The following is a 26,708-nucleotide window of genomic DNA, read 5'->3' as shown; positions in this document are numbered from 1 at the left end:
ATAATAACCCCCCCCCTCTGTCTTCTCTGCCAGAGCGCCCATGTCCAAACCAAACACAACAGATCAACAACTCGGCATGCAGATCGTGTCACAGGATAAATTATGCGCAGCGTGTCAGCTTCATACGTGGGCTCTCGGCTGGCTGTCCGTGACATGTGTCAGGGTGCCCCTGCATCTCTGCCGTGCAACGCTAATGACGTGATGCCGGGTTAGCCTCCGCTGCACCCCACCTCTCCGCCTGCCCTCAACCACCCCAACCCTTCTACCCCTTCACCCACTCCTCTACCACCCCCCACCCCTCATGCGACGATGAGACAGTGTGTCACCTCCAGAAGGGCGGAAGGGGGAAAAAAACTCAGGTTTTAAGGGGATGAAGATGGACAACAGTGTCTGGTCCAGTGTTAGAGGGCGGTGGTTGATGACCGAGGGCCTTTAGATAGAAGAGTTTAAACCGATATGTAATTTTGAAGGTCAGAAGTATTATTAAGTACCGGTACTCAGTATCTTTAATATATCAAATATGTTGTTTTGTGCTTAAAAAAGATTTTAAAACAATGTTTTTTCTGTCCAAAATGTTATTTGTCAAAATGGAGAAATTGGAAAATTCAATTTTTTTAATAAAACACAGGAATGATTACATAATATTTGTAATTAGCTATTATGACAATAATGGGCTAAAAATACTGCTACTTTTTTCTATTCAAAGGTATACAACACTGAACCAAATGCCAAAGGCCAGTATCAGCTCTGTACATCGGTCTAACCCTTTTACATACACAACATGACATGCAAGACCTTTAAAACCATTTACCGGTCTCCTCTTCCTTCCTCCCTCCCTCCCTCCCTCAAATCTCTACCTTCTCGTCCCGCTCAAGATGGTGCATTCTTTATTTATGCCTTCTTTTTTTTTGTTTTTAGTCTTTGTATGCAAATCCTGTCTGACTTGTCTGAATTATGTGTGTCTGTCCGGGAGCCTCAGTGATTCGGAGTGACTGAGGATTGCACACACGGTGATTGCATCCACTGGGCCTACTCTGAGCCTTGCATAAGTAATTGAGATGTCAGTATGTGTTCTCATATTCCCACAACAAAACTGTAGGAAAACATGCACTGTTGAAGGTCATTTGAATAATTCCTTAATGGAAGGGAGGCCTTGTTTTTCGGGATGCATGAAAAAGCAAATGTCAATGATCAAAATCAAGCAGCATCATATCTCATGGAGGCAGCACTGATTCCTGGAGCACTTCACCCTCTATCTCCTTCTCTTTCTCTCTGAACAGATAGATAAAGGATAAGTGTCTTTGTGCATATCAAACACAACGCAAGCCACTAGTTCTCGAGGGTCTTTTTGAAACACAAATTGGTTTTGAGACATTTTCTATGTTGACCTCTTTGATTTGAAATAGAAAATGACAGGGACATGGTAGTTCTCATATTCAGAAAACCACTGGGAGGTCAATGAATCATGCATATACACACAGGATAATGGGAAATCTGTCATTAAACTTTCATATGTGGATTGTTATTGTAGCTATAGACATGTCCCCATGGTGATCAGGCAAATAGATATAGATGAGCATGTCATACAGAGAGAGAGCGAGAGAGCGAGAGAGAGAGAGAGAGAGAGAGAGAGAGAGAGAGAGAGACAGAGAGAGAGAGAGATGTGTGCATATAAAAACATGCAACATATATATTTAAAGTGGAATCGCAGAGATTATTTTATCAGTATCTCCTAAAAAGGTGTGGTATGGATTTTTAATTTATATCTAATTGCAAGTCAAAGAAATCAAGAACGAAAGATACACAACAAAACAAACCCCTCCAAAGAGAGAAAAAGAGGATAAAAGAAAAAAGTGCAGTGTAAGAAGAGAATGGATAGGTATCTCATCTTGTTTCGTCAAACCCCATCGCTCATCCACCAAGATGGAGGAATCATTTCATCCCCTGTATTCTTTGTGTTTTGTCCGGGCTTGTGATGGATGAAGGGCCTGGCGACACACACCTGCAGTTCTCATCCACCACCACATCATAACTAAAGGCTCGGCAGACTGAGATGATCTCCTGCATCCGTTAGCCTGCTGCTGTCAAACACCATCATTCTCCAAAGACAACTCTGTCACATCAACCCTCCCACCACAAAATAAACCCACCTTGATGAAAGCCTGCTGCGTGTCCATCAAAAAGATACAAATACACTGCTACTGACACCAGCTGCAGTGCTGCACTCTCAGTTACAGTGGCATACTGTATAGTGCCTGAAAGGATGTGTGACTCCAATAGGTATTTTTAAAAATGCAATCTTGTTTTGATTCTTAAATATTTTTTTATTGAAGGAATGGTACATTACAGGTTATGTAATGCATTATGTTATCCTCTGTTTTTTTTTGTTTTTTTTTCCCAAACACACTCCCTCACCCACTCTCCCCAAACACACCTCGGCAGCTGTTGTGTTCACACAGCATTTCACGAGTACAAGTGCACATTTTCATTGCCATACTTCTACATTTCTACCAAAGCATAAGCCCACACTCATCTACAACATGTTAAGTGGTTCAGAATAGGGCTGCAACTAATAATGATTTACATCATCGTTTTATTCTGCAGATCATCCTCTTGATTAATCAACCAATCCTCTGGTCCACAAAACATCAGAAAATAGTGTGAAACGTCCCCTATCAGCATCTCAGGGTCTAAGGTGTCTTTAAATTTGTTGTCTTGTCAGACCAAAATCCAAAGATATTCAGTTCAACATGAAGTGAAGAAAATAGAGAGAAGCAGAACATCACCATATTTGAGAAATAAAACTTGTACAACCTCAGCTTCTTCAATGTATCTGAATCAAAAGGAGACAAATGAATAAACTGATGTTAATAAAGCAGAAGGTTTGTTTTAAATAAAATGTTTGCTGTCTGTAATGGACCTCTTCAGGTTACCTGTATAACTAAAAATGAATGAAAAACAATAAGAAAGGTGGTTCAAACTGCAGTATGTAAAAGCACTCTCTGATTGGTTAAACAGTGGGTTAGATCTTTCTTCTTTCAAAAATATCATTCATTCTATTTTCCATGTTCTCCATGCATCATAAAAGTGTTATGTAAAGTCTTCATTGAGGTTTTCTATACTGTAACACTACAACATGTTTTGCTCTCAAACTAAAGAGGCATTTTCTGTTAAAACCTATGCACCTTTATGCAAAATTATATACATTCTAGGAAACATTTAATAAAATTAACACAATTGGAAATAAAGCATTAGGGACCTAGATTTCACCAGTACACTAACATTGTTAAAGGTCCCATGGCATGAAAACTTTACTTTATGAGTTTTTTTTTCAACATTAATATGAGTTCCCCCAGCCTGCCAATGGACCCCAGTGGCTAGAAATGGTGATAGGTGTAAACCGAGCCCTGGGTATCCTGCTCTGCCTTTGAGAAAATGAAAGCTCAGATGGGCCGATCTGGAATCTGCCCCTTATGACATCATCAGGTTACCTCCCCTTTCACTGCTTTGCCCGCCCAGAGAATTTGGCCCGCCCATTAGAAAGAGAGAGACATCATGGCTTGCAAACAAGCCAAGCATGGCAGTTGGTCAAGGCCACACCCCCACCCTCCACCTTGCCCCCCCTCTCTCCTCCTCAATAGCATTTAAAGCTACAGACACAGAAATGGCACGTCCTAAGGAAAGCTCATTGTGGGACTGGCTCTAGTAGCTGTAATTCTGCACCAAGGCTGAATTTCGGGAAAGAGACTTCAGATACAGTATTAGGGGACCATTAAGGCCTATATAAAAGAGACTTCAGATACAGTATTAGGGGACCACTAAGGCCTATATAAAAGAGACTTCAGATACAGTATTAGGGGACCACTAAGGCCTATATAAAAGAGACTTCAGATACAGTATTAGGGGACCACTAAGGCCTATATAAAAGCATCCAAAAAGCAGCATGTCATAGGACCTTTAAGAGTTATGTACCAACATGGTTCTGCTGTTATGAGAAAATAAGATGACATTTTAAAAGACAAATTGGAACATTGTATACACCCCTTTTCAGTGTCTGTGATTACACTGTCTCAAAAGGTTGCGGCACAAACAGAACCCATTCTGGTACTATACTGAACCCTTTTTTGGTTAGTGTGCATGGAAAGTAGAATTGTCCTGCACATTTTACAGTATGAAGCTGAGCAACACAGTTGTATCAAGTCTACAAACTGACTTAAATCAACATAAAAATAGACTGAGGCAGGTATCCTGTGCAAAACGTGAATACTGATAACTTCTTCCTGAATGCAATTTCCACAATGAGGCGTTTTATCAGGATCCAAACAGATTTCTCCGACTTTAGTTTCTGATCCAGTGCAAAGGCTCTCAGTCGTCGTTGCTTTGTTTGTTGATTCTCTGTCAGACATTGTTTGTTTGGTTTGAGGTATTTTGGAAGGGTATTAAACCATACGTCTGAGTTGTGTGCAAAGTTGGAGGTTTTACAGACGGCAGACACACGCCGGCATCCTCAGCAGGCGCTTTGTCTTTGTTTCGTGGTTGACAATGATCTTCATGCCGCTATCATATACAAACCAGAAACAAGGACAATGAACATATGAAGCCTAACAAAAGACTTGTCAGGAAACCACAGGTGTGAGGGTGTGTTTCCACTAAGCGTGCATACATTGGAGGTAATAACACAGCTTGGCGCTTTAGAGGTGAACTTCTGAGGAAACATCACAAGCACTGGGATCAACATGCCCTCCGTTATTTAACATCACTTCTCTGTGATCTCCTAACCACAGAGTGACACCTCTCTATCATTCCCGTGCAATACATCCCTCTTCTATCTAGGCAGAAGCAGACGCAAGTTATGCAGGTTAATACTCCCTCCCCGTGTTCCCACCAGCCCAGGTAATTTTGTTATTCCATTTGTGCCCTCTGTCTACACCCACCCGTGTCTGCTGTACATAATGGTCCCAGCCCTGAGAGGAAGCAGGCATTTACTTATACAAAACCTTGAGGAAATCCCTACCAATCCTCAGGGCTCACGTTCAGTAGCGCCCTAAACACAAAGGCTATGCAAATCTGCCCAGCCTGCGTTTATCTGCCCTCGGTTTCCGTTTGCACCACGGGAACCAGCATTGTGCCGTGCGTGGCGATTATCATATGTAATTTACATAGAATACGCACAGGAAACAGTGCGCTGATCCCTAACAAAGCAGGGAAGAGTCTCTATCGGCTCAGCAGCTATCTGACGGCACAGCAAAATTACAGGTTTAGCTGTGGCGGTATTAAACCTACAAGGTGTTTTTTTTTTCTTTTTTTCTGGTGTGCAGGGAACACTATCTCCTCCAAATGTTGCATGTTTATCTGCCTTGTTTGTTTTATACCCCAACTCCAACAGCCCCTTTCCGAGGGAGCTGCATCTTCAGCTTTGGCTAATCTGCCCTCTGCCTGTGTTTCCTTTGTCACTGAATCCATGTATCAACACAGCGAGGAGCAGCCAGATCGAGGAGGTGTGTAATTGCACAAAGACACTCATGCTAATATGGCCGGGAGAGTGAGTGTGTGTGACTGACTCAGCCGACACGAGGCACGTTGCGAGTCTGTGAGGAATGGAAGTCATAACACTGCAGCACGGCGTCGTCCATACAAAGGCTGGCACTGTAAGTACTCTATCAGAAACTTGAGACATGAGGGCGAGATGAGAGATCAAATTCCTGATGCAGACGCTTTACCTGCAGGGCTGCCCGAGGAAGAAAACCCCACGACTCGCTGGGGGTCAGCTACAGGTCATTATAGACAACGAATCACTTTCAGCTCTCGCTAAAGCTAAATGTTGAAGATTTGGCGTACATTGAATGAAGTCAGATATGAAACATGAGAAGATACAACAGCGCAGAAATCCTGCAAAAAGTGGTGAGAAACGAAGATTGAAGGACTTGACTTCATGTAGAAGCTGCTTGATCATGCTCTGCAAGCAACTTTGCAAACATGCATTTAGAGAAAACAAGGTAAGTGAATAGAGAGGGAAATGGCAGTGATTTTCTGCACTAAACTACATCTTTCATTTTTCTTTATATAGTCTGAAGGCTGTGGAACTCCAAAAAGGTTCAGCCAATAAAACTGTTTGGCTACGTTGCCAAAGTGACACTTTATCACTTCATCCTGCAATGTTGTTTTATCTGAAGAAACCAGCGAAAATACAGGCAGGTTTGCTGAAAATGTGACATTTGCTGTACACATGTGCGTTACATTCTGGCTGTGATGAAAGATGAAAGCAACTTTTGCTTGATGGGTAGCATCTGAACTATTAAATGTAAGTTATAATTCTGTTTTGATTATAGTCTCCACATTGCAGAGTTTCACAGTTTTGCCCCTCCACTGTAGCATCCCCCTCACTAAAATCAATGTCAAGATAGGCTGTATATTTTCTTGTTAGCAGTATTGCAGTTGATCAGAGAAAGGGACAGCTTCCTCGTGTATCTAATATATAGTTGTGTTAATTAATGGTTGGTTCAGCGTGGCCAGTCAGGAGGCTATATCAAGCAGATCAGACACCCATCTGATTTTGTTCCAAGTAGACAGGCAAAAGTACACTGCCGTCATTAATATAACACTGATTCTTTCAGAACGGGCCCTCCGAAGGCCAGTCACAAGCCTAGCATGAGTTCCTTACAGTACAATAGGCACCCTTACAGGCTTATCATCCCCGTCATCTTCATCATTATAATAATCATCGGCAGTATGATGCGGCTCAGTCATCAGTTATAAGTATGACACCAGTGACTTTTCTTTTTCTTTGAAAATTTTGTAAACATAAAAGCAGGCCTGTTGCAGAACCGTGATACGTACTAACAGTGAGACGAGGACATTTTGAATCTCGCCTCTGCAATGCAAAAGTATAACCAAAGAAAGAAATCCTATTACACTGTGTTAGGATTTGATATGGGTGTGATCGCTTTAATCTGTTGCCAAGGAAATTCTAAAGAGTGAAATTTTATACATGTTGAGTTTGGTGCACCGCTGTGACAAATGAACACACAACCACAAATGTATGACTGTTAACAACTGCTTTGGGGTTTATTTTACAATTGAGAAAGAAATGAAACAAACTAATCGGTGCTAAAAAGTTTTTTTTTTTTTTTTACAATATTGTCGATAAAACATTGAAATGTATAGTCATTGTGCATCGCTTATTTATTTTCCACACCATTTCATGCATCAAATTGGATGCAAGTATAATTAAAATCATTTCTGTAAACCAAGCCGAAGAAGCTAAATTTGTATTTTCTTTAAAAAAGGACATTTTGTAGCTCTATAGCATATATCTATATACACCATCTGTTTTTATTTTTTTTTTTATCATTTTTGTATATAAAATGACAATATAAAAGTTAGAGAATGCACACACCTTAAGATACAAAGAATGTTGAGCCGTTTCAAATGGTAAGATATGTCTTATGGAGTACTGACATTTCACTGGTAATCATTTACATGTAATGGACTGCTCTCTTTACAGTTGAATAAAGCGACACAATTTAGAAAGAGAATGTTGTAACAAACCATACAACTGGAAAATTGCTATAAGGTGATACTTCACAACAAGGAAAAGGTTTTTGAGCAAACTTGCATACTGACGGCCATTCATTTTCACTGATTGACTCGTAACCAGAAGCAGCATTTCAGTTTTTCCAAATGTTAGAGTGATCTTTTTTTTTCTAATACACTGACAGCTTTATGAGCAGGCCATTCATCATCAGAAACATTGCAGTGACAGAAACCCAAAAAAGGAGAGGGGGAGAAATGATAATCCTTGATCTTTTAAAATCAATCTGATTTTGACAAATGCAAGATATTTCAAAACATGTTCTCTTTACAAATTCAAAAGTCAACTGTCTAAGGTGCTACTTCAGTCTTTCAGGGTATTCTTTCATTCTTTTGGTGTATACATTTAATTTTCACCTTCATATCAAGTATTATACAGTTTTCTCTTCCACCAGTTCTTTTTCCACTCGCCACTGTTACCATTGAAGCAGTAGTTGTATTTTTGCCATGAAAAGATTAAAATCTTGTGTTTAACCTTGATTCACTAAAATACATGCACAGATCAGACAAATCGCATATAAATATATTACAAAATAAGTGTAAAAAAGCTTGGCAAAACAAAAACAAAACAAAAACAAATCAACATGAAAAGACATGGTCCAGTCAGGCAGTTATCACAACAAAAAATAATAAGACCGATTTTTTTTCTGGCGGCTCAGTTCGGCCCAGTGCAGTAACTGTGAACAATGTCATTTTAGTGCAATGAAATTCTAGTCAGTTCCACAGCCTTCAGTCTCTACTCTCAGCTCGAGACCCCACCTAAACCTTCTCCATCTTGTCTAGCTTCTCCAGTTTCTCCAAAGCAGTGACAAACACCAGGTGGTCCTCTGGAGACTTGCCGTGGGTCTTGCTGAGGTGCAGTTTGACTGCGTGTTTGCTGACGAATGTCCGATTGCAAAGTCTGCACTGGTACACAGAGCCTGTGTCGTCCTCTGCTGTGGTCAAGGCTGACAGGGGGCTGCCGAATGTCATTTTGTCTGTGATCACCTTTGAGGCAGCCTGCTGCTCCCGAAGGTGCTCAGTTGACAGTTTGGACAGGTCCTTCAAGCTGAAGCCCAGGTGAGACTCCAGGTGGCTGATGTAGGAGGAGGGAGTCCTGAACTGGGAGGCACAGTCACCACAGAGGAACACAGGCTGGCACGAGTCCATGTTCTTGAGAAACTTGGTGCCCCCAGTCCGTCTCAGCTGGTACTTGACATTAGCCAGCCAGTGGGATATGGTGGTCATGGAGAGGCCTGTGAACTTACAGATGTGGACCCTTTCCTGGGGGCCCAGGTCAGTCATGGCGTAGCGGCCCTCTGAGGTCTCCCTCAGGCTGGAGGCAAACTGTGCCTGGAGGATGAGGAGGTGCTGGGGATTCCAGTTGGATTGCCTCCCTTTCCTCTTCTGCACGGGAGAGAGGTCATCTAGGGCGTCCTCAAATGCACTGCCGTCGGCATCCGACTTCTCTGAGATGGAGGAGGGAGTCGAAGATTTGGGCGTCAGTCTCCCAGTGAGGTTCTTTACCATATCAGAAATGTCCATCAGAGCGTTCTCTCTCAGAGGAGAGGAGACTGAGTCAGGGAGGGAAATGAGGGGATTGTTACCATTTACACTATTGTGGGTCAAGAGCGCACTGCTGCTGTTGTTATTGTTATTGTTGCTGTTAATGGTGACCTTACTTTTACTCAGGTCTATGGGCTGGTCACTGCTTTCATACAATTGATAGTGGTTGATGGGTTCAGCTGGCTTGCCCTGAGGAGTTGGGTTGAAAGCTGGCTTATCCATCATGCTGTTGCTGATTTTGTAAAGCATAGATAGTGGGTCTGCAGCTGGGGTTACCGGTTTGGACGCCTTACCCAGGTGTGTGTTCATGATTGACTGGAGTGCACTGAGAGGGTTGATGAAAGGACTTTCCGGTGAGTGATCGGTGATGATGCCAAGACTGTTGCCATTAGTTACTGGGGATTGGCACATCTCAGAGCCGTTCTTTGAATGGTTGTTGTGGCCGTCTACTAGGCTCTCTTTGGGCTCCTTCTTGCAGATGAGCTCTGAATCTACACTGCCTGGGCTGCTACTTCTCATACCAGATGGTTTACTGACAGAAAGGTCATTTGGAGATGCTAATTGTTCTCTCTGCTCTCTCAGTGCAGGGGAGGGGGATTTTACTAACGATGGGGGCCGGCATCGTTCCAGGCTCACCATCTTCTCCTCCTTTTCTTTCTTCACAGTGGCAGCTTTCCCTGTCACTTTCTCCACAAGCTCCTCCATCGCAGTGACATTGCTCCTGAGGGGGGTAGGGGAGGAAGGGCTCTGAGGCGAGCGGATGACTGAGTTGGGGTCAGTCACCAGGCCTCGTAGCCCACTGTTAAACATTGGCTGCATCTGGACACTCTGGATCATTGGGGGTAGAGAGCTCTTCATGGCACCGTGCAGCTGGTAGGCTGCATGAATGCTCGGGTAGCCACCCCATGTGGGTGTGCCTGTCTGGGCCTTGCTGATGGCGCTGGATACTGTGTTCTCAAGGGATTTAAGAATATCTAAACCCCCTTTTGGTGCCTCCTCCAGATCTTCTTCTCTAAGGTATTTATATGAAGTGGTGTCAGTCTCAGATTTCTCACCTGAGTCATCTCTCTCCTCCTTGATTTTTCTCTCCACTGGCTCACCGCCCTCACCCTTTTCATCTTCACCTCCTTCCCTCTTTTCCTCGGAGCCTGAGGAGAGGGCAGGGGAAACTGGCTGGGACTTAACACCACTGGGAACAGGGAGTCTGGTGGTGGTCGGTGGCAGTGGGATGGACTGAATCTTCTCTTCCACCACCGGATCAAAAACTAGCTGTTTGCCTTTCTTGGATGCAGAATTTGTAACCTTCAAAAAGTGACCAGTAACCATCATGTGGGCAGTCAGCTGTTGCAGTGTATCATGAGAGCTCCCACACTCCATGCATTTGAGGATCTGGGCTTTACGGGCTTCAAACTGCCATGTGTAACTGGCACCATTCTGGTAGCCGTAGCGGTTGTTTGGTGTAACATAGGGGTTAGCTGCGGATTTTGCATCTTTGCCAACATCCCCAAGGGATACACTACCACCACCACCACCACTACCAGCATGGACAGAGTCTGGGGAGCATGGGGAGACTATAGCATCATGGATAGCTCGTTTTTTAGCAGAAGTGGGCATCAATTTAGTGGCCAAGGCTGGCACTGGTTCTTTGAGAGGCACTTTCTGGTAATGCTTGGTTTTGATCATATGAACGCTGAGATCTTGCAGAGACTCAAATGAGTGGCCACAGTACATGCACTTCAGCACCTTCTGGGCATCCTCTTTCCCCTCCATCTCCATCAGGGAGCGCTTACGTGGTTTGGACCAGCGCTTTCCCTGATCCTCCTCTTTGTCTTTGTTGTCATCTCGATAGTGGCCCGTCTCATTCATGTGGACGGTTAAACCCACCAGTGTGTCATAGGCAGCGCTGCAGTCTTTGCAGCGAAACTTGCTCGCACCAGTGAAAACAGAACCATACAGCTTGTTGTTCTGCCGGTAGAGCTGCACTGTGCTGAAGAGGCTGGGCTCTGGTAAAAGGTGGTAGGGGGTCTGCTGAAGAGTTTTGGCAAGCGCTGCCTGGTGCCAGTCATAGGCCACACCACTACCATTACTCACCCCACCACTGCTGCTCCCACCGCAGCTGGTTGCACCGTGGCTGCTAACAGAGCTAGCTGCTGTGCCATTAATATTGCCACTTGTGTGGTTGACAGTGGTGCTGGAACTCCTGCCGTTATGGTGACTGCTAGCCATGCTGACCCCACTGCTCTTGTTTGTGGTCGTAGTTATGGCGACAGAAGCAGTAGAGACGGGCTCTGGAGTGGTGACAGCACTGTTGACACTGCCAGCTGCAGCAGGCTTAGATTTCATGATGTCCATTGTGATGCTGGACCAAGAGGCATCTGAGATGAGGTTTGCATAGACGGCTTTCATCTGTGCCAGGCTATCCTGGAAAGAGAGGCCGTTGTTGGAGCGGAAGGGCAAAGCTGTGCCTTCCCTGTCCTGACCGTCCCTGGAAGAGGTGCTCTTGAAGTCCGTCAGCCGGTCGCTGGCATCACTGAGTGGAGACCCGTATCCAGCGTCAGGGTTCGTGCCATTGCTGAGTGGAGAGTCTCTGTAACTAGGTGGCTGGCCTCCATCCACATCTTCCTCTTCCTCGTTGCACAAAAACTCAGTGTCCTGGCCGTCTAATGAGAGGCCATCATCCTGCAGGTGCTCTTCCTCATCGTGATCAGCTGCCTTAAGCTCGTCTTCGGGCATGTACGCTGGAGAGAAAGAGAGCAAGAGGTCGAAGACAAAAAAGGGGAGAAAACAAGAGAGGAAAAAAGAGGTCAGCTCAGTGAAATTAAAGATTTACAGCACACCAACAGGACCACTGTCAAAATAACATGGAATGAATACTCAACGATGGGAAATGTAGGCTTTTATTCTCACCAATGTTAGTGTGTGTATGCATGCATGAATTTGTGTGTATTTCACACACATGTGGCTCTGAAAGCCAGTGGTGAAAAAAGCCTCCAAGGGAAAAATAAATCACTGAGCTTCTGACAGTTGTCCTTTTCCTTCCCAACTCCCTATTCCTCCACACATGCCTCATGTTCCCCAGGAAATGACTGGCTGTTTGGCCTTGTTAGCCAGCTGCATGCTTGCATGTTCAACTCCCCCCTTTCTCTCTCTCTTCCCCAAGCTTTATAGCCTTTCACTCATCCAGTCAGCAATATTCCGCTCCTCACATGTTCAGGTTATGCAACTGATCAGGGAGGGAAGGAAACAAAACACTAATTTGGAGATATTGCAGCTTTTCCTCACCCACTCTGATGAGCTGAAGATAATTTTCATTTAAGATAATAGGCAGGAACCGGCAAAACAATGATACTTAGATTGAGAATGCCACAATGATTGTTGAAGGGAGGAGTCTGGGGCATTCGAAAATAGTACTACTGTTCTGTGATCCAAAATGGCATGGACAATGCCTAACAGAAAGACAGATTAAAAGAGTAAAGCGATAGGAAACTAAACAAGGCTGAGATGTAACAGGTTTACCAGTAAAATGTATAAAGGCAAATGAGATAGAAGGCTAGACCATGTGTATGTATGTGTGTGTGAGTGTGTGCATGTGTGTGTGTGCGTGTGTGTGCATGTGTGTGTGTGTGTGTGTGTGTGTGTGTGTGTGTGTGTGTGTGTGTGTGTGTGTGTGTGTGTGTGTGTGTTTTCATGCTAGGAAAGACACAGCAAGCATCAGTAAGTAGGAGAGACAGGAGGTGGTAGGGGAAGAAAAAGTGAATGGAAAGAAGATGCGAAGGAGAAAGAAAAAGTGAGCAGGAGGTGGTGGGTTTGGTGGGCGGGGAGAGGGGGTGTAAGAGAAAAGGGAGAAAGAAGAGAGAGAGAGAGAGGGTGAGGAAGGCAGGGAGACAGGAAAGACAGCCCCCTAGCTTCTTCCTTTATCTCCTTCCTGCATGGTGAGATGTGTGTCCTAGATGCCAGTATCAGTCTCTCCTGATGAAACAGATGTGCTGTCAGCTTCAAACGGCACGCTAACCTGTCATATCATAATCTAAGTGGACATAATACCTGATATATATACACTGGCAACATTTACTGCTGCCTGAGAGGAGATGGGTGGAGGAGGTGGGGGAGGTGAGCAGCTGCACCATCGACTGTGACTACGTGATGATGTGCACGTGTGTGCGTGTGTGAGTGCCTCAGTAAGTGCCTGTTTGCGAATGCACGTTTGTCCGCATGCTCTTCCTCCCATGCCTGTGTGTGTACTTTATACACTCTGCAGCTTATACATGTTTGCTCTTACGGTGCGAACCTGAACCCACCGACCATAATATTGCCTATAAGTCTGAGTTCGCTGTGTGCTACTGATACACCCTTCTCCAAATGAGCAACATACTCCCCTAACGCCTGACAGGATTTCAGTGAAATGAGAGCACTACAGGAGAACCTGGCTGCGCTTCAATCCCACTGACAGACTGAGACCGAGACAGTTTCTAAAACTCCTGAAAATCCCTAACACAGCAGATTAGCATTATGTGCTGTACTCTCTACAACACATCTGCAGAGTGTCTACTGTTACACTGTCTTCCCCCTTTGCTAACCCGCTTCCAGAACAGGAGGCTATCAATACATATCAGCCATTTAATATACAAAGCATCCTGCAGAATGGCTATCTATTCCTTACGAGCCCACACAAACAGTGCAAACATACAGTAGGAATTACCTATGTGAGTCAGTCACATCGGCTGCAGCCAAAAAATAGCTAAACCCTGATAGTTGGCAGTGCTTTACACACACACACACACACACACACACACACACAGCAGGAATGAGAAGCAGCAGATCAGAAATATCACTGGATGAGTGACAAAACACAGACTGCAGCAGGGAGGGGCTTCGAACAATGAGCAGGTCGCCAGGGAACCCTTTGACGATCCCTGTCAATCAATGCCTGTCCTGCTATGTTGTCATGGAAACAACAAAGAGGGAGATATCAAAAGCAGCCAGACAAAAGACTGGCAGAGACAGACATCTGTAAAAATCACAGGCAGCAAGTGGATGGTTTTCACAAACCATAAATGTAAAATATTAGGGATGAAACGTGGCTAACGTTGGTCTGAAATAAATTATCTCCCCATCTCTTTTGAGATGCTGCAACCATTCTGACAGGATGCTTAAATCTGAAGCATTAGGAAGGGAAACTATTGAGAGCGACAGTACATATAAACTCTATCTGCTCAATCACGGCAACTTGAAGCTGTGTAATTCTGACTGGCGACTAGATTAAGCTCTTTCTCTCGTCCTGGACGCGCATATGCGGAGCAACACCAGCAGCAAGGGGCGGGCTTGGGAAGGGGCAGGGCTGGCGTGCCGTCCCTGGCGGTTTGGTTTGCCGAGTGGGTGATGGCTGTGAGCAGGGCCATCTGCACGGGCGCCAAAGCGCCTGTCACTTTTGCTCGAGGACGTGCCGCCATCAAGGAGACAGGCGGCAGCGTGGCCAGGATAGCACTGCAGACTCACTGTCACAAGCAGCAGCGATCAAGCCCGCCACCAGCCACGCCAGATCAACAACAACACACACCAAGAAAGCAAGAATTAGCATCCAAGTGTATCACTGATTTCCCAATACCTACACATATGGTTAATACACTGTGAACAAAAAGGGACCTAAAATATGCTAAGTACCACAAAGGGTTTGTAAAAGCCCCTTTGGATGTTATAAAGAGCCTTTTTAAAAATGCATCATGCACAAATGGATTGACACACCCACTTTATGGTGCTGTAAAGCAGATGTTATCTAAGGTTTTCATGTCTCCGGCTACAAAATATACTTTAGGCGACAGACCTTTATTTGAGTAGAGACCAGAGCAAGTGTGTGTTTTGTTCTCATCTGCCTTATTTAGTATCATTCTTATTTAAATAAGAGAGGTCCAGAAGGATTTGCACAACTAAAGTACACATGAAGCACCCTCGATTCTGATTTGTATCAATTACCTATCTAATTTATAAAGATTAACGAATGCTAGACGTCATTACAGATTTTGCATTTGCAGTCTGTTCTCAGAGACCAGACCAGAGCTGAGAGAGAGAGAGAGAGAGAGAGAGAGAGAGAGAGAGAGAGAGAGAGAGAGAGAGAGAGAGAGAGAGTTTGTGCTCCTTTTGTGCTGAACAGATGACACTTTGATATGATGTTTTTTCTGATGAAAAGACTGTGGTGAACGCCCTGTATCCTGTCTCAGCACAACACTGGGCCTCACTATGGGACAACATGATCGACCTAAGTGCAGATCATCTCTAAAACATTCTCCCTCACACACGGCTTGACTCTGCATATGACTTGATTCTTGTAAACGATACCAAATGAAATACAACCAGACACGTCAGCGTCTTGGCACGGAGTAAAGCAGAAACATATCGCTCCTTTTCAAAACTTTGCTATCTTTCTCCGCCCTACCCATTTTTGCCTTCTCCCTTTGCTTTGCTGAGAGTCTGCTGGTTGTTAAATCAATAAAACTCTCTGTCAGGCTCGTGGAGCTTCACCATTTGGCCGATGTCAAAGCCAAACAAACCAGATAAGAAAGGCAGAGAGGCGATGAAACGAGAGAGAGGAAAAAGAAGGGGATGAAACCAGTCAGCCTCCCCCTCACCACCACCAGCCCCATTTCTCCAACACCCCTCCTTCTATTTATTTACACACATTTCTTTATTTATTTGATGTGAGTTTGGGAAGAGGGGGCAATCACGGCAGTCATTTGCGGCACTAATGTCCAATCACGGGCCCCTTCACTCATGTGATTTAGGCAGTGTAGGAGTGGGTGCGCAGCAGAGAATGGTGGGGGGGGGGGGGGGAGGTAGGTGGTGGATGGAGGGGTGGGGGGGTGGGGGGGCAGAGGCCGTTTAGGCCGGCCCCTAATAGGAAACTGGCAGTCTTATTCCTTCCCCAGATTCTGTTTGTCACCCGGCTCTCCATTACGTGCCTCTCAACCCTGATGGCTTTGGACAGGAGCTGATCAAAAAGCCATCGCTTGACCTACACGCCGTGGCAGAACGAGACTCGCGCCCTGCACGGGGAGAGTGGGAGAGAGGGAGATGAGATAGACGAGGAGGGGGAGAAGGAGGGGTGTATGTCAGTGTATGTGCGGAGAGGAGAAAGAGTGCGGTGGAGAGGAGGGAGGGAGGGAGGGAGGGAGGAAGGGAGGGAGGATGGAGGAGGAATGAGGAGGGAGGAGGGGGTGATAGCTCTCGGACCGGGACAAGAGGGCTGTAAATAAAATGACATTATTATTTCCTCTGTCCCGTCATGTAGAAAAGCCAATTATGGTAATGCTGCTGCCGGCGTGTCAGAGGGAATGCTGGGATGTGCTTCCCGTGAAGCGGCTAACATGAGAGCAATGCCCTGATCAGGAACACAGGCCTCAGTTTGACAAGAGACTGTACAGATAGGAAGAAGAAGAGAGAGAGAGAGAGAGAGAGAGAAAGAGAAAGAGATATAAAGCCAATAACAAAGCTGCATCTGGGCCTTGTTTTCTTAACACAGATATTAAGATACCTGCAGGAGAAAGGATTTTTTTTGAAAAATGTGCCCATATCAGCTGACAAAATGAAGTTTGTGGGATCCACGGTTTATTCTCCCCATTTACTTGATATCGCCCTGATCATATTTCATTCTCACATTTCAGTGGCACTGAGTTGTGGAAATCTCTTTTAATTTTGTGAAAAATCAACAAGCAACAAAGCAAACACCCGTGAGGAGGCGTGCCGTACAGGATCTCATTAAGTGCTGCTCCATGATATGAAAATGGTTGAGAAGGCCTAACCTAATGAAAGCTATACTGTATCAACCTGAAAAGTTCAGGAGTTCATGAATTATACTCTGTCACATCTCAAAATTTGACGTGATGAATTATGCAGAGACAACGCAGAGAGAGCCGGATATTGAGGGTGAAGGCGATCATTTACGTTAGAAGCTAATTCGTTCTCATCTCAGGCTTCACCAGGTATCCCGTTCTTAAAATGCCTGCTACGCTTGATGGAGGGGCTCTCCTTAAAATAATTCCTCAGCTACCTTTCTCCTTTCACTCCCCTCCATCACCCCCTCTTTCTCTTTTTCTCCAACCCTCCTCCTTCCCCCTCTCTCCAGCCTTGCTCACATGCCCACATGGGCCCCTCCCAAGCGGAATAATGGGAGCATATGGCCTAGGCAGCACCTACAGGGCCTTAAATAACTGCTGCAGCATTCCAGCTCGCTGTACCAATTTATCTCTCACCCCCCTCTCTACCCCATTTCAAAACACTTCGAGCCTGAGTTGAGCTCAGCAGACAGCGGCGGATGGGACATGTTGTTCTTGAGACACATAGCTACATAATGGACTGACGTGGAAAGTGGCGCGAATGTGAATAAGTGCTGTGCAAACAACAGGATTAGTGGGGGAAATTCTGTATTATTGATATTCGTTGAGTCCACCACCAGCCATTCTGGTGATCTTTGGCGGCGGTGGCTCCATGCAAACACTTCAAGTCATGTTGAGTTACAGTTGGCCAGCAGCATTATGTAAAGTCGCAGCACTGATCTTTTAGAGAGCAGTTTGTTAGTGTGTTTTGCCTTGCAAGCAGGAGGGCAATGTTTGAATTGCCTGCCAGTCTGTGGTCCATATCTCGATAACTACAGGACAGACAAGAGATAAAACAAAATCTTCCCGGATTTTGGGAGGCTGTTCTGTAATCAAAAAGGGTTCAGGTTCAATGTCTTTATCAGCTAATGCCGTTTTATAACCACTTTGGGGAAGATATCGATCTTCTACGTGGTCATGTTACAATCAGCTCAATAACAAAATGTGCACACATAGATTGGGCTCAGAGGTTAAGGCAGGTAGCCACTGCTAAGCTGGTACAGTACAGGTCATGCGCTCATGTAAATATGTCAATATGTCCCACAGACATCCTTCTATCCAACCTCCAGAGAATGTTATATGGATGGATGGGCCTATGTGGAAGTATTTGTGTATAAGATTGTGTGTGTCTGTTTTGTGTGTGTGTGTGTGTGTGTGGGGGGGGGGGGGGTAAGTGAGAGAGAGTGAGTGTGAAAGGTGCTGCTGTTTTATTTATAGAGCAAGCGCTATTTATACCCAACTCAAAGATCAGTTCAGAGAAGCAGCTTGTGGGCCACAGCCAAGATCACTCTCCATTACTGTGCATGCACAAAACCCACACACACAAGTCACACACACACACACACACACACTAACGCACACTGAAGCTGGAGCTGCAAGCACAATCTTACACAGCGACAGTCTCCGCTTTTTACACATGCATGCAGTAACAACACAGGGCACACGGAGACGTTTACAGTATATCCAGCCGTGTGTTAGTTGGTGAAGAGGTGGATGGGGGGGGCGCACTGACTGACTGAGTGTTCTTCATGGAGTACAGCAAGCTTTAACATGCTGGGGGATCAATACAGTGAACCAGCGCCAATCGATTGCAATTCATCTGGCTTATTTTTTTTGCATTTCATTCTCACCCACTCACACTGTGCACTGAGCTGCTGCTGCTGTCCTGCGAAGCAATACATAAATAAACATACACACATATGTCTACACATAAACACAATAACACGTACACACACCTGAGTGTGAAACGATTGCACACTCCACGCAAACGCGGGTTCAATAAACCCGTATGGAATTTATTTATTTTTATTGAGCATATCAGCCCATCATGGTCTTCTCTGCATAACAAGGCCTGTATAATTAAACCATAAATTTCAGTGCGCTCCTTTAATTACCACAGACAATGTCAGGAGGCAGCAGAGTAAACAAATGGCTTTGAAGTGAGCAAGAAAAAAACATGCTTCGACACAGCAATGGAGAAGCTGTTCATTTTGGTGGGGACGTTGTTGCACTTGAAAAGGATGAAATGTTCAAAAGAGTGTACGTGCATGGGGAGTACAGTATGCATTTCTTTTCCCCTCCTGCCTTTTCTAAGAATGCTTTTGAGGGATGCAGGTTTACTGTAGAGTGAAGGGAGGGATAATCAGTGCAAGTGTATCGCTGCGAGCATGACGATGTGCAAATATGTATATTTGGATAAGCATGGCACGCTTGCAACAACTAATAAAGTATGTTAGGAAGTGTGTGTGTGTGTGTGTGTGTGTGTGTGTGTGTGTGTGTGTGTGTGTGTGTGTGTTTGCATGTGTTTAAGCATTTGTTTTACCTGAATAGGAGGTGCGTTTGTTTTTATATGTAATTTATTGGGTGGTTTTTGTCCCTCTTGACCATGACTGAAGACATCTGCAGAGCTGTGTCCTATACAGTATATATGCGCCTGTGTGTATGTGTGTGTGTGTGTGTGTGTGTGTGTGTGTGTGTGTGTGTGTGTGTGTGTGTGTGTGCATGCATGTACGCTTTAGGTCAATGTCAACACACAGACCTGCTTCCCAGCAGCTTAGCTAATTACACAAGAGCCCTGAAGGCCACTTAGAACAGGTTAGCTAATTAACAAACAGGCTGATTACAGATTAATTGAGAGGTGTTCCTAATCTTCACCCCTAAACGCAATGACAAATGCTAACTGGCGCTAATTAGGCCGGTATGGAGAGCCGAGAGTGGAGGTTGTATTTACAGTTACCGTCGCTCATATGAACGTGTGGCTTATATCCAGCTGCCGTTTACAGATCCGCCAAGCAAATAAAACTTCACTGAAACTTCTTGGACCCAAAAAATGTGAACCTGACAGTTTCATCAGCAGCCTTTTTTAGGCTGTTCGCAATCTAAACAGCCTGCGTATTATTATGAGTTTTGGTAATAACCTATAGTGAATAATTGTATTTATTGCCTATAATCTTAGCTATCATATTTGTTGACTTTTACCTACTACCTTTTAAATTAACATAATAATTATTAAGATTGCTTGTACACTGTAATTACTATTATACTGTCCTCTCAGTTTCGGCTCTTTATTATATCACATCGGCAGTAAACCTTTTAAGCAATCTCCCAGTCTAAGCTTCGAGTAACTTGATAATAATGTCCCGCACTTTCTTTGAAAACTCCCCCTCATATGTTCACTGAATGCAGCGTTAAGACTATAATGTTTGCAGTTGACCTTTCAATGTGTGTGTGTGTGTGTGTGTGTGTGTGTGTGTGTGTGTGTGTGTGTGTGTGCGCGTGTGTGTGTGTGTGGGGGATTTGGGTGCATTCATGTCTAGCGACAATGTAACCTGAAACGGCTGCAACACAAAGGGTTACGATGGATTACAACGGCAAAATGAAGAGAAATAGGCCCCTCAGCAGGGATCTGAACCAGCACCCATCTGTGTGACGATCACCTGCCAATAGAAATAGACTCCCTCTCCCACACCACCTCCCCTCCATCCATCCATACACACACACACACACACACACACACACACACACACACACACACACACTCACACTCAATCTTCAATTTTCACAGCCACTAAAACTACTCCCCAAGGCCCGACTTCTTCTAACTTCCATCTGCCTGGATACATTCATCATAGCGCTCCCCTGTCTATCACACACACACACACACACACACACACACACACACACACACACACACACACACACACCTGTGCCTTTTAAGCTGCCCCCCACCCACACCCCACCAAACACACACACTCAAATTCCACCTGGCCTTTTTCAACCTCTGACCCCACCCTCCGTCCTATAATCCTTCCCTCCATCCGTCCCACCTCTGCTTCCTTCTGTGTTCTACACCACCTGCGCTTTTAAATCCCCACATTAGGATGGACCACTTTACCTGAACACACGCATGCACGCACGCACACACACACACACACACACACACACACACACATCCATTGCAAGTAAATACACACAAGCACACACAAGTAAACGCATGCAAGCACCCTCACCTAAAATCCCAGGGAACACACACAAACATACACAAGTATGTACAAACACACACACACATGCACTGTCTCTGACAAGACAACAGCCAGCAGCAGCTGCTTCCATCTCCTAGCAACGGCCAGCCTGATAGATGACCCAACGATGGATAATTACCGTAAATCACCACAGCTTACACACTAAAGGAGAGACAGGGGCGAGGGAGCTTGAGACAGACTGAGAAAGAAAGAGAGAGAGAGAGAGAGCAAGGACTGAAAGGGATCAGAAATAGAGGGCCGGGACTGGTCATGTGTGCACTAATGCACCTTGATGAGCTCAAATTCATCTGCCTTTTAAATACACACACAATGTAGAAATGCAGACCCAACACACACACCTTATATGCACAATTCATGCACAGGGGCACACAACATAAACCTGTATACCTGCATGAACATGCAAATGCACATCTGCATATATACAAATCTTTGGCATGTTTACAACACGCAAGCACACTCACACGTTCATATGGGGCAGCATCGTCGCTGTAATCTGAAACCGCAGGCCCCACCTCCCTACAGACTGTCACAAATTTCATTCTTTTACACAAAGGGGCCAATCAAAGGCCAAACGGTGCTGTAGGTGTGGGTCGAAATGCTAATTGTGTAGAGCAGGGGGTATATACTGAAAAAAATGAACACAGAACTAATGCCTGACAAAATATTATTGATTTTTTTGGGCAGTGTTATATATGGTGATGTTAAACGAGCTGCACCTGAAAGTTTCCCTGAATATGACTTGATTTCTAATAACATGTTGATAATCTTTAAACCCTCCGTTGACGAGGATTAAACAACTGTGCACGTCATGCCCGGCTGACATGCAGCCTGTGTTCCATGTATTCTAAATTTAGCAAACATGACAAACTACCTCCAGAAGTTTTTAAATAATTGCACTCCGGACCAAGTTTACTCCAAATTATCAACAGATCTTCAATATGCACACGCAGCTGCTCCATTTACTTCCCCTTCATTTTCTGCTCTCCCAGACATGCAATCTGTCCCTCTCTTTCCCGTCTTTCTTCCCTCCCTCCCATCCTCCCTCTTCCCTCCCTCCCTGTGCGAGTCCTGGCTGCTGCAGACATTTGATCTGGCTGCCTTGTGATAGATTGACAGGTAATGAGGAGGTTGAAGGGGCGTTGGAGACAGGAGCAGGTGTTCAGCACAGTCTTTTTGGCCAGCGCTAAGCTGCCATGTCCTTCACTGCTGCACCGCACCACTCCGCTTCCTCCCTCTCTCGCTCATTCTTTCCCTCCTTCTTTCCTTCCTTCTTTCCACCATCCCCTCTTTTCTCTTCCTGAGAGAAGAGGACTATGCAATCCATCACGCGGTGACACGGTCAGACATAGACTGTCTTTATATGGGGAAAAACGCATGGGCTGTGGAAATAAATAGAGAAACGAACATTGAGTCCCATGCTGGCAGCAGCAAACTAGGCCTCGGACTGATCAGTCAAACTGTGTCGAGGAGAGGATGAGACTGATTTGGAGCATCCCGTATAGAGGAGACCGATACGGGTTATTAAGATGCTGATACTGGTACCGACATGACTTCTATCATGCTAAAAAGATGTCATTCTTACAAGTATCCCCTCAAAATGTACCCTTGGTAGTTTAGAAACAGCATTTCAACCACCATACAATTACAAAAGTCTCTTGAAAGCCAAACTAATGACATTCCTTTTAGATTTAGAAGCTCTGCAAGGTGGGGAATGCAGGGTTTCATCGCAGGATTTACACACTTCAGATGGTGAGTAAATCCTCCCACACCACACCGAGGTGCATTTTTTGGTCAGCCACCAGAAATAAAAACATTACTTACACGGTCACATTCACTTGCTGTAGTCAGGCAGAAATCTTAACTACATCATATAAGAAGTAGGCAGCTTTGTCTGGCCGAAATCCAACAGGAAGCCAATATCAGGAAACATACAGTACTGTATATATATCGGTCTGACGCTACACCTATCTGAGTCATTCTACACTTTGACCTGTTTCAATCCTGCTGACATAGCGAAGCGCCACTGTGCATCATACCTCACAAACTAAGGAGGAGGAAAAAGCAGAGAGGAGGAGGATGAGTGGGAAGACAAAGCAGAAATCTGAGGATGTGGAGAAGTAAGTACGACTGAGTCTAAATATATGGGCTGCAAGTGGATATGAGTGTTTTAAAATGTGCAGAAAATATCATAATTGTTACTGAGTGAGGGTGGATTGTTGCTTTGCTGCATTTAGGCATTGTTTTGGTTGCATTTCACAGGTAAAAATGTCAAGCAGAGCTAAATGCATGAACAAAAATCACAACGAAATTCATGTCTTACATTGGTCAGAATTCAGTGCAGGAGGTTTTTAACCTGTAATTCATGGTATGCTTAACCCAAAATGACTAGAGTTCGCTGCAGTTGGCTTGGTGATTTTTCGATCCAAACTAATTTCCAGTGTGCTGGGTGGGAAACTTTCTCTCTGTCGAATTTCTGCGGGACATATGGCCAATGGCCAAGGGGGAAACCAACGGCTCTGCTAAAGCTACTACTGCTACAAGCTTTGAAAACACCTTAAAGGCAGTTAGGGTGGAGCTTGTATTGTCGTCATAGGAGCCAGAGGACAGAGCCAGTGGGGGGAAAACAAGGCTTGAGTCTATAAATTCACCCCTCTGGTTTATTACCCAACATTAAAGGACATGTCACCCTCCTAAATCAGCAGGCCGAGAGGAGACAGAAGGCTAAAACAGGGAGCATTTGCATGTTCCCTCAAACATTCCTGAGAGGTGAACAAACCGCTCGACCACCTACCTCCAGTTATATCAACAGCATAGTTCAAACAATTTGAGATTACTCACTACATGATGGAGGCCATCAGCTTGCTGTCATGATGGATCCTTCTGAAGCAAAGGGCAGGTTAAGATACAAAGAGAAATGTATGTGTCATGTATGTGTTTTTTCCGGTTTCGTTTTTATCAGGATTTTCCTACCAATGGATTTAAACATCCAGCACTTGGTCAGACGTGTCTTTCCTTCATAGCTACAAAAACAGCTTCACCTGGACAGTCTTACAGACAGTTTAATTATTTCAAGTAACGCGAGATAAGAGTGTATAGAATTAAAGAGGAAGCCACCAGGCTTAAAATTAGCCTTTCCCAATTGTCACCGTACTCAAAGAGAACCTGTTTTCTGAAGAAAAAAAAAAAAATGAAAAAACGTCATTGACGCGCAATCACATTCAAACACACTCGCCTGTCAGTTTATAACTCTCCTACTCTCACACCCACACCCACACACACACACACACACACACTATGACACAGTCGCACACACAGACCAAACGTTGTCCAACACACAAATAGACACCCACACATACACACTTTTTAAGCCCTCGCCTGGCATCAGCTGTCACACAACCTGTCTCGAAGAACTAAGCAGAGACAGACGCTGTCAACTTAGAGTGCCTCAAATGCCCACATCCAGCCAGGCAGAGGAGAAATCAAGCCTGTCTCCCCAGTATAATTTGCGCTAATCCTTCATGGGAGATAGTAAAGTCTATGGCATATCTGCCTAATAGCATCAGTCACCGGCAGGTTCTAATCTCATATTTAGACCCATTTCCATCACGGACTGACGACAAAGCACCAGCACAAAGTGTGATTACCTTCTTATTTTTTACATTTCTGCATGACTTGACTCCTGATAATGGTGGTGGGGGAGGGGGGAGGGGTGGGGGTGTTTAAAACATGAGAAGCTGAAACTTTGAGGTTCTTTTCTTATTGGAGGAAAGACGAAAGTCATTTCAGGCAACTACAGAAGACAGGTAGACAGAAAAGAAAGAGGAGTAAAGTAAGTGGCGAACTGTATCGGGAGAGAAAAAGTGGAGGCAAAGAGAGTGAAAACCTTTCTGTCAAGAGCCTGCACACACACATTTACACATCCTCACGCACGCACACCCTTACACACTCTCATACACACTCTCCTTTTCAAAGCTTTTACAACCTGTGGTGTTTGTCCTGCTCTGCTGGCTGCTTTACCACGTGCATTTCAATGCCGACTGGAGTGCATCCCTCTCTTTTAGACAGCGCCATAAAAGACGACACACACAATAAGAGCTCTTTTCAGCCGAGTGGGCTGGCGGGTGGGGGGGGTTGGGGGGGTAAATAGGGGAACACCTCCAAAACCGCCACAGCACATTAACTCTCAGGGCACAATGAGGTGCTGAGCCTTGATGAATACTAGGAGATTATGCATAAAGATGACAAACAAGAACAGAAACAAACTATACAACGTGTTGGGATGTAAAGTCCTTTAGCTGCAGAATGTGTGTTGTCTGCGTGTGAGTCTCCAAAAGTGACCTGACGAAAGCAGGGAGACAAAAAAAAAAAGGGGAGGTGGCGCAAGGATCCTAATGAAGCCGTAAATCAGAGTCCGATGAGAACAGGCTCTGAAGGAGGATCACATCACTGGAGATCAATGCAGACAGCTCCATACACACACGCACGCACACGCATACACACGCACACACACGCACACACACACACACACTGACGATATAAAGACAAGTAACAGTCAGACGCAAGCACATGCCAGAATTCCCACATGAGGCCGACTTACAAGGCACAAGCAAGTATATGAGCATATACACCCACATTCATTCTACACACACACACACACACACAGACACACACAGACACATACACACACACACACACAGAGTGACACACACTCTCATCTACAATCTATTAAAGTTCCTCCATGCTGCTCCCCCCCACCCAGAACCCACCCATGGGCTCAGGAGTCCCACCTCCTTGTTCAATCCCGCTCGTCTGAATAATATCGGCCGTGATGAATGGCGCCATAACTCTGATATCCACAATCAATCTCTGCTTTAAAGACACATCCATCTTCTGTAATGCTGACGGTGGTGGGGGGGGGGGGGGAGGGGGGGGTGGCGGTGGGGTGCTCGTCTGACCTCCTAGAGGGAGGGTAGAGTAGGGGAGAGAGGGTGCCGATAGAAGGAAGAAGGGGAGCGGGAGTGGGGGGCACTGAGTGATGTCTGTCAGCTCACATCTGGCTGCAAAAATAAATGAGGCTTATGAAGACAAATGAAAAGGGGCCGTCTTCCCTGTCCCCCACCTCCCTGACACACACTCACACACAGACACACAAAATGCACAGAGAGGACAGAGGAAGGAGGTGAAAAGACAAAGGAGAGAGAGAGAGAGAGAGAGAGAGAGAGAGAGAGAGAGAGAGAGAGAGAGAGAGAGAGGGGGGGGGAATAAGCTGTATAGGAGAGGTGAGAAGAAATAGAGACCAGTTTTTCTGCATCTCAAAGCTACTTCTCTCTTTCGTTATCTCCTTATAAACACTGACGTTGGTGGAAACACATGTACTGACTAGCCGGTAGGTGTCAAAATATGCTGCAGAACTGTAGCAGAACTGTGTGAACAAGATGGTTTTATTGTGATTTAGCTAAACTTGGCTGCACATTACAATCAATGAAAAGCTTTTACTGCTCAAGACCGTTTCCTCAACAAGAAAAAAAGGAAAACAAAGATATCAAAATGGCCACTGTGTGACTGAAACTCTTCACCCTGAACTTATACCTCTGGCTGTGTGTGTACAGAGGAGGGGGGCAGGGAACTATTTAGTGAGCTGGGGGGGTTTTAAGAGTGAACTATC

At 45.0% G+C, this 26,708-nt stretch overlaps 1 protein-coding gene across 2 annotated transcripts in view; it reads right to left on the bottom strand.

Moving 5' to 3' along the window:
- Positions 1–7,040: 7,040 nt before the first annotated feature.
- LOC116035237 (teashirt homolog 1) overlaps positions 7,041–26,708 on the bottom strand; it is a 37,004-nt gene continuing 17,336 nt past the window's right edge. For both annotated transcript variants that reach the window (XM_031278217.2, XM_031278216.2), the window contains exon 3: positions 7,041–11,873. In XM_031278217.2, coding sequence (XP_031134077.1) covers positions 8,350–11,873 — 3,524 coding nt within the window. In that variant the 3' untranslated portion in view covers positions 7,041–8,349. The remainder of the gene's footprint in view (positions 11,874–26,708) is intronic.

Source organism: Sander lucioperca, chromosome 10, assembly GCF_008315115.2.
Source record: "Sander lucioperca isolate FBNREF2018 chromosome 10, SLUC_FBN_1.2, whole genome shotgun sequence".
NCBI classification, from domain to species: domain Eukaryota; kingdom Metazoa; phylum Chordata; class Actinopteri; order Perciformes; family Percidae; genus Sander; species Sander lucioperca.
The sequence above is the reverse complement of the archived record's forward strand: the minus strand, read 5'-3'. Positions and strand labels throughout refer to the sequence as shown.